We start from the raw sequence: 9,350 nt of genomic DNA, 5'->3' as shown, positions 1-9,350 counted from the left end.
AAGTTAGCATCTATCAGGTGACTATTGACTAAATTTTTTGGTTTTCCACTTAAGATTGTAAAAAGTTGGTATATAATTTCCAACTAAATTAAAAGATCAGCAGAGTATAGTAAATTCAACTGGTTTTATTAATGTGCAGTCATATATTATTTTAAATATAACTTTACTGAGTAGTCTTCATAATTACAAGTTTTTCTATTTAGATTTCTTTAAAGTTATTAAACTATGACTTTTAATAAAATACGTCATAAAAAGATGAATTTATAAAAATAGACTATAAATTTTTATAAAGTATAATTACTCTTTACACAATTGCTTCAATTTTGTTGGACAGGTTTTCAAATGTCCTGGAGCGTGGAAAAGACACTTTGCTTCTTGGTAATATTTTTATTGTTTTTCCAAGCCAAATCACAAGTGCTCAGCGAGTTGAAAGCAAAAGAACATACGCTGAAGCACTTGGTGAAAATAGAATTTTTTTTTAAAGAAAGTTTTTTTCAAGCTTGGTCTAAAAGAGCCTCTGGCAGCCTTATAAAATTGAATTGGATCTTAACTGCAGCTCACAACGTAGCAGATTTTAACGAAACTGTAGGTAGAACCACAACGCAATACTATTTTTACAAAGTCGACGTTTTAGCCGGTACAAAAGACTGTAACGCTTATACGTTTTTTAACGCAAAAACACAACGACGTACTATTTATAAAAATGATGTAATTGTACATGGAGACTATAGCCCCAGAAGACATGTTTACGATGTAGCTCTTATTTATACAAAAAAGAAGTTTGAAATAACAAACACTGTTGAACCAGCAAAGCTACTTGAACCCTGGATGAAATTCGATGCTGATGCCAAGTGCGTTGTACAAGGGTGGGGACACAATAAGTTAATCCGCAATAAAGACAACAAACTTGATTATTCACCCGATCAGCCAAATCACGCAAGGCAGGGGACCGTCAGTATTTTAAATGGCGAAAGTTGCTTGCAAGCTTATGGTCCTCGCGGCTTTAATAAAAAATTGCACTTTTGTTACGGCTGCAACAGCGGCAAGTGCGAACAAACAGCACCTGGAGATTCTGGCACGCCGGTGGTTTGCGCTCTCAAAAAAGGGGAAAACCCTTTAACTGACGGTGTGGTGTTTGCAGTTCACAGCGGTGGGTGCAAAGACGTCAGAAAAAAATGTTCTCCCGGTGGACCGAGTTATGGAACGGACGTCCGCAAAATTAAAAGCTGGATTGAAAAAGAGGCTAACAAACGTGTAAATGTAAACGAACCGCCTGACAATATGTATCCGTATTTGATTGCTGGGGCAGTAGCTGTTGCTACAGCAGCAGTAAAATACTTTTATTAAAAGAGAAGCAACCATTTCAAGTCAGATAAATTTATGTAAGCTCCGTACGTTGAAGTTGATGATGTTCAATGATGTTCAAAACGCCACAAGTAAAATAAAACTTGTCTATTAGAAAATAAACTTAACATGAAAGTTTAAACTCTTTAAAATTATAATGTATTGTCATAAATATATACAAAAAAAAAGATACCATTCATTTGTCGTTTTAGATTGTAAATTAAGTTATCATAGATTTTTTACAAACTTTGATATTAAGTTTTAATTTAAAGATTTGCATAACACTACCACAAGTTAAAAATATAAGCTAGTAATTTATTTTGTTTTTTTATGTTTAAAACAGTTAAAAATATTTTTTTTTACTTTTAGTTTACTATAACTAACTTAATTGAATAAAAATAAAAGGACATGCTATAACTATTTTATTTTTACTAGTGTGTCTTTAATTTGTTTAGTTTACAAATATATTATTTTAGACAAAAGGTTTACATGAAAAGAAAATGAAATTAATTTTTTTTATCAAACTAAAACATAGTGCAATATATACATATTTTACAGCAGATAAAAAAAAACATAGTAAATGTACTTTAAAACTAAATGTTTAATGTAAATATATTTATAATAAACAACTTTCTTTTAGTACTGACAACAATAATTTAATATATTATAATCAACAGAAACAGATTATCGATAATGATAACACTAGCTTGGCAAAAAATAAATTTAATAACATATTAAAGTCGATTTTTTAATTAAAATAACGAACAGTACATTTTAAATTTGAATACCCCATTATTAAAGCATAGAAATAAAAAATAAATAAAAAAGTCATAAAGAATTAGATAAACGACACTAATCAACAGTTCAGTTAACATTTACATACTCCATGATTTCAACATAATTTAAAAAGCACAAAAATCTTTCTTTAATCCAGTATTAATAATATTGACTATTAAACCCGGTTAGGTGTCAGAATGGCACAGCGACACTTTTGCACGGGTCGTTAAATTTGCACGGGGAGGTCACTTTTAAACGGCGTTACTTTAGCACGGGGGGTCACTTTTGCACGGCTTCATTTTACCAAGAACTAAATATTTCTAATAAACAGATTTATGAAACTTTATAGTTAATTGATAAAAAATAAATGTTAAAACTCTAAATTGTAGGAGTTAGCTAGGGAAAACTTAACTAAATATTTTTTTAGTACTTTGTAGATGTAATATGTAAAATATTTCAAGACTTTTTAATATCAAACCTAGAAATGTTTAAGTTTGTTATTTAGCAATCCTGTACATTTTAAATTAATTAAATAATAATACGATAAAATAGTGAAAATAATAACTCGTCAATACGATAATATATTGTTTTAAAATTAAACGAAAGCTAAGATTTTTCAAAACTTTGTAAAAAAAATAACTCAAGAATACAAAGTGTCAAAATAGTTTGAAAACCTTAAGTCTCCTATAAGAGACTTAAAGTGTATTATTATATACTAATTTTATAATTATTGTATAATGTAATTTAATTTTTTATACCATAAAAAAAATAATGACCTTAATATTTTAAAGTTTTTATTTTCAATTTTTTTAGGAAAGAAAGTTTGTAAAGCCAAGAAAAGCTTTTCAGTATAAACACTCAATAAATAGATTAAGCCTTATAAATTTAATTAAGTTGACCAAAATCTTCAAAATATTGTACTATTTTTTTTTTATTTAACTTTACTTTTACAAGTACTAAATTTAGTTTCATACAACATAAACTTGTTTTAGATTGAATTTTATTTTGTACAACATATTAAAACTATAAAAAAAACTTCTAAAATAAAGGTGCAAATTAAGTTTGAGTTTTTTACGAGTCTAGTGCGTGTTTACTTTTAATTTTCAATTTAGTTTTTAAACAAGTGCCTTATATACTACAGAGTTCTAAATATTTATAATCAGAAATGTATGATCAAAAAGTTTTCAAATCAGGGTTTAAAAAAGTTTTAAAAGTTTAAATAAATGCTCAGTCAAAATAAGTTCTAAAGACGCTTGAAGAAAAAATAGAAGAGAAAGAAAAAGTGCAAAAATAACCTTCGGTGATAATCTGACGCCGTGTAAAAGTGACACTCCATGCAAAAGTGACCCATCGTACTTAAGTGACACCACGCAAGAGTGACCCACTGTGCTAAAATAACGCCGTGCGAAAGTGACTCTCTGTGCTAGAGTGACGCCGTGCTATTCTGACCTGCTCCCTTTAAATCCAAAGTTGTTTTTATGAGTACCTTACCATTTTACCATATGTCAATTTATATCTTTTTATCATATAGTAATTATATTTTACCATATTTAATTCTACTAAGATTCATCTGTAGTGTTTTTTACTAAGGCAACCAACTGAAATGCAAAAATTGCTGAACAATGCATGAGCAGGAGTAAATTTTATGAGAGTTTCTACCCGCGCACAATTCCCATCTGCTCAAATCCGAGAACCGCTTACCTTGTTTGCTAGTTGATTTAAAATATTGTTACGTTAGCTTAGCAAAATGATTTAGTTCATAAAACGTCAATAATTTAAATCTTAAATGGTATATTTTAATCTATTTAACTCATCTAAATTGATACATTTGTTTTTCTTTTATATCTAATTAAATACTGTTTATAAACTAGAAATATAAATATAAAATTCAAAAAAAATTTGAATAACTTAAAAAGCATCTTAAGTAAAGTTTGTATTACTTAACCTAGTCATCAATAAATAATAAATGTGTGTTAAGATTAAGTTTCAATACGAAATTAATTAGAGCAGTGGTGTTAACAGTCTGCATCTGGTCACAATAGTGTGCATATTAACTGTTTTACTGAGCATTGAAGTTTTTGCCAACAAAAATGAAATATTTGACGTATTTTGTTTTTCTTTCTGTTAAAAAAGGCTATTTACAACGTAACTAATTGTTCCTAACACATTATTTTACCATTAAGACTTTGATCATAAAGAAATAGAATTGCTTAACAAAAAAATAAATCTATATTGGCGGAATAAGTTTTTTTATTATTTAATTTGCACGGCTTTTCAAAAGACAGAAGACATCTCGATTATAGCACAATAAATAAAACTGAGTAATTAAAAATTATAAATAATTTCATCAATTTATAGTGAATATAAAATACCGAGCGGTAAACCTTATACTTTTGTCTGTTAACCACAGCCAGCTTACTCAATAATGTATTTAAAATTCTTGCCTTAAAATAGTTAACTTTTAAGTTTCGATCACATAAACCTTATTCAGTAAGACAATTCAAAATATGTTTTAACTTTATAATAGTGATAGTTATAGATAAGCAATATTGTAATGTGCAGTTTACTATTTTATCATACTTAGACTTACTTTTATTATACAATTTTTTTTGCCACCGTAGTTTAGTTGTAAATATTTAATTTGCACACCTTTATTTAAATCAACAACTTCAAAAAGTTATTTCAATTTGTTCATCAGCTCAAACAGTAGATGACTACGTCACAAAGCAAAGTTAGAAAAACTTTTTGAGCTTAATGTACAACACTAAGTAAAACCTCTATTAATTACTGAAAAATAAATTATTATACTTTTATCATTTTGCAACTAACTTCCATGTGAGTTCGGTCTATTACTACTTTTGTAAAGTTTTCAAAAAGAAAATATAAGTACTGCTAAAAAATATTATAACAAAAAATTAGTTTTTTTGTTTTTTAATTTTTAATAGCTTTTAATTTTTCACATTTTAAAACTCTTACTTAAGTCTAAGTTATAAATTTTTGTTTTTGTAAAACCTACTTTAGCGCTAACATTTCATTCTTCACTGTAAAAATTAATGCAATAGTAGTAAGAAATCTAGTTTTAAAAATAAATTTATCAAACTATATTATTTTTTATACTTCGTTTTTATATTTTGTTTTACTTGTTTTTTTTTTACAGAACTTTCATTAATTTCTTCAAAAAAAGTTTTCAGATTTATTTTAACAACCGATGATCTATTATGTCTCGATATAAGAGTAAAACATTGTTTTGTTTTTAATAAACTTTTAAACATAAAATACAACTAATCACCTTAAAGCTATTTTAATTATTATTTACTATTACGATATGTCTTAAGTTATATGTTAAATTTACTTGATTTTTTGCATATTTACAATAACATCCTAAAATGAAACTAATTTCAAGAAACAACTTACGACACAATTTATGAATAGTGTAACATAAGATTATGTACCTTACTTTCAAAAAAGTAAATTCAGTGTTTAGCAATAATTAAAATTAAAACTATTATAAGTGGCAACACTTCAGAAGACGATCCGAAGCAGCATAAACAGACTTATTTACTTTGTTATCTCTCATAACTCTTCTTTTCATTTATTTTTTATTTCAACGTAGCAACAATTCGGTATACTGATTGATTGCACATGTTTGTCTTTAATAAAAAACATATATTTTTTCACTATACTGTTTTTTTTAAGAATACTTATAGTTTAACTATCACACTTACAAAACTTTTATAGATAAGTTTGACTAATGTATCAGTTTTATTATTCAAAGAAAGTTTCTAATACTAAGATAAAATAATCTTTCATGATTGTACAGTTTGTTTTGATTTAATTAGAATATTATAAGCATCAAACAAATTCGTTAAACGAGTAATTCACTGGCAATAATTAAATCATATAATTTCCAATTATTTTTTTTTTCTTGAGTTTATTGCATACAAAATAAAAACACACTCTGTCATAAACGAGATATATAGATGAACAAGATAGTGCTACACACAACAAAAAAAATCTATACAAATAAACATAACGAGAGAAGCTAAATTCTAGCAAAGGTCAAAGTAACTCCCAGTTTTATTCATTGATGGTCCCTTGAACCAAGAAATTCCTTCAAAGATGTAAGTGCACTTAGCGATGCTTCTTCCAATTGCTGTTCACGTCCCGTTTCCTTCAAATACTGCTTTCTTGCATTCGTACAATCATCATACGCTTTACGAGCAGCATCAATAGCTCTTGTTTTGTCATTTAGGTCATTAAAATGACGAAGGGCTAATTTCAGTGCTAGTTGAAGCCTTATTTGGTCATAAGGAATTACATTTACACATATCCACTCCCACGCTTTTTTTAAATTTTGCACACCATGCGCGAGTACACCTGGTTTTTCGATATTAGGAGAGACTTCAGCTTTTGCTAACAACACCGTACCTTTGAAAAAGTTGTAGTTAGCAGCTATACCATCGCTATTGTCCAACAACAAACAACAGTTAACTTCACATCTGTCAAACGTATGACTGCTATGCTAACTTAAACTAGAAATTGTTTCATGAGGTTTGTCCTTTCATTTGTTTGAAGTTTGATCTTAGACTTAAGAAAAGGCTTTGATTCTTTGTTCCAACATTCTATCAGGATATTTATTGCAGAAAGGCGAAGCGGAATTTTCGAAGGTTAGCTTCTAGTCACAATATTTTCAATGAATTTACAAGCATGCCTTACAAACCATTTTTTTACACCTTTTAGCTACATCAACAATTTCTTCTCTACTAGGTTCAACCATATTGAAAATTATAATTAAATTAAACAGTGTACTGGTAAATTTTGTTGTTAATCATTTTGAACTAATTAAACTTTTTGGAATAGATTAAGCTACCTAGGTTTCTTTAACTCTTAGTTATCAGATTAAGCTTTTTATATTTATCAAACTTTGTTATTAAGAGTAAAAATTGTGTACAAAATAGTTAATGGTACTTTAAATACTTTATCGTAATGTCAAAACAAAAGTGGTTTTAAATCTTACATAAAAGTATAAAAAACAAAGACTCTTTTCTTTAAAAAAATATCGATAAAACTTTTAACTTCTATCTTTAAGTTTTATCTTAATTTATCATTGTTTATTGAACGACAAAAATAAGCGCTCTATTTAATTGGTCTAAGGACCTGATGCAGAAAAAAACCTTTTGGTTATCAAGTCGCACACCACTTGGGTACCTTTTAACGTTCTGTCCAGGAGTGTACAAAAGTGTCCAGGAGCTTATAAGAGTGTATAGAGTGTATAAAAGCAAAATAAAACCCGATTATTATATTAATAATATTTTTTTAACAACAGTTTTGAATAAAGAAAGTACTAATTTTTTTATGGAGTGTTGTTAATTTGAAATATCCTAGTAATCTACATTTAATATAAAATCAAGAAGATCCATTATACTAATCGTTAGCATGTTTGGTAGTAACAACATAAATTTTTACATTGCAGTTTTAAAACATTTTTTCTCGTTACCAATTATGCAAGTAATTTCGTAAAATCTTATTTAATTATCAACCATTAAGCTGTAACACAGAAGAATTATGTAGTTATAAATTGACAAAAAAGGGAATTTCAATTAATTCTGTTTTATTTTTGAGTTTTTATTTTAAATTTTGTTAAGTTAGCTTACAACATAGATTTAGTTTATACAACAGAAATCACTTTCTTTTACCCTTTTTGTAGTAATATACTTTAAAGATCTACAGATAATTTTTAACGTTTTTTAGAAAATGAATCTTATACAAGGGACAAATGTCAATTCACTTTATATTAAATTTATATGTATTTTCAATACACGTCCAAAAGGTACTTAAAATACTTCACATCATCAAAAAAATACAAGTTGCTAAAGTAGCAAAAAATGGGTAGGTATCAAAAGTGCACGAGGGAATACTTTTGCACGAAGAAAAACATTTAATCGAAGGGTCACTTTTGCACAAGAACACTTTTAAACGGTTCTAAATTAAAATTTCTTTTTTACTTTTACTGTTACCCCTAACCCTTACCTTTGGTTGATAGTTTTTTTTTTCTTCCTACTATAATTTTAATTTTATTATTAACATATTTTTTATATGTCACTATTACCCTTTTTTTTTGATTGATGTTTAAATTTTTTTTTCTTTACTTTTTTTTTGTTTATATAGTTTATTATCTTTTTTTTTTACTTTCACTGTTACCCCTAACTCTTACTCTTGGTTTTCTATTTTATTTATTTATTTTTGTATTTTTTAGTTTTCTTTTACTCTCTTGCGAAATTGACCCTTTGTGCAAAAGTGTCCCATCGTTCATACTTGACCCTTCGTGCAAAAGTGTCCCATCGTTCTTACTTGACTCATTGTGCAAATGTGTTTACGTAAATGTCCCAAAAAAATAGTTTAGTTAGTAAGTTTGCTGAAAATAACTTCTAGTTCTGATGTACTCGTCGTTAACAGTACATTTGTTGTAAAAGTTAGTTTTACAAAATTTTATTTATTTAAATGTTTAACTTTATTGAAAAATATAGTTTACGTTCCAGTTTTTAACTCAATAGTATTTTTAACTTGGATGTCTTCTTGTTTATACTTTCATTCTTCTAGGCAACAAAAATAAAGAAAACAATAGAGTAAACGTCTAACGTCTCATAAGTACATGCTTTTTTTTTTTTGAATATGTTAGACAACGTCTGCAAAGCAAGCCTTTTAAATATTGTCTAATTAAATAAATATTGAAGTACACACGAAAATTGATATTCCTTTATATATTTGTTCAAACATCATATATACATTCAAACTTGCTTTATTATGAAAAAGTCTATCATACTTTATACTACTATTTAATCTATTTATTAGTATTATTAGTACTAGTCATTATATAATGTTATAAACTGTTTAAAATCATAAACTAAAAATAATAGTTAAATGAAATTTTTAATATATATCGTACATTCAAACTGAAACAAAAAAAACTAACACTTTAAGAATTAATTTACATTTGATTTAAATTAATTGTTATTTAATATACTGTATTTAATTGTTTGTTATATATAAGTTTCATCTATGGTTTTTAATAGGTTTCTATAGTAATTTTAACTGAAAATTTTGTTACTAAAAACCGAAAAAAGATATATTAAGTTTTTAAAAAAGTAGAGTTTACTTGTTTGCTGGTTTTTAAACTTCGGATAAAGTTATAAGATAATAACATGTATACGTTTTAGACCTGAATAACT

The 9,350-nt window shown here is 27.0% G+C and overlaps 1 protein-coding gene across 1 annotated transcript; it reads left to right on the top strand.

Annotated features, from left to right (window-relative positions):
• Window positions 1–342: 342 nt before the first annotated feature.
• On the top strand, window positions 343–1,347 carry LOC145836325 (chymotrypsin B-like). The gene has a single exon (XM_082944137.1). It carries the CDS (start codon window positions 343–345, stop codon window positions 1,345–1,347), a length of 1,005 nt encoding a protein of 334 aa, XP_082800263.1.
• Window positions 1,348–9,350: the final 8,003 nt, after the last annotated feature.

Source organism: Thalia democratica, chromosome 5 (assembly GCF_965202585.1).
Source record: "Thalia democratica chromosome 5, ktThaDemo2.hap1.1, whole genome shotgun sequence".
Taxonomy (NCBI): domain Eukaryota; kingdom Metazoa; phylum Chordata; class Thaliacea; order Salpida; family Salpidae; genus Thalia; species Thalia democratica.
Note: the sequence above shows the minus strand (reverse complement) of the source record. Positions and strands in the feature narration are given on the sequence as shown.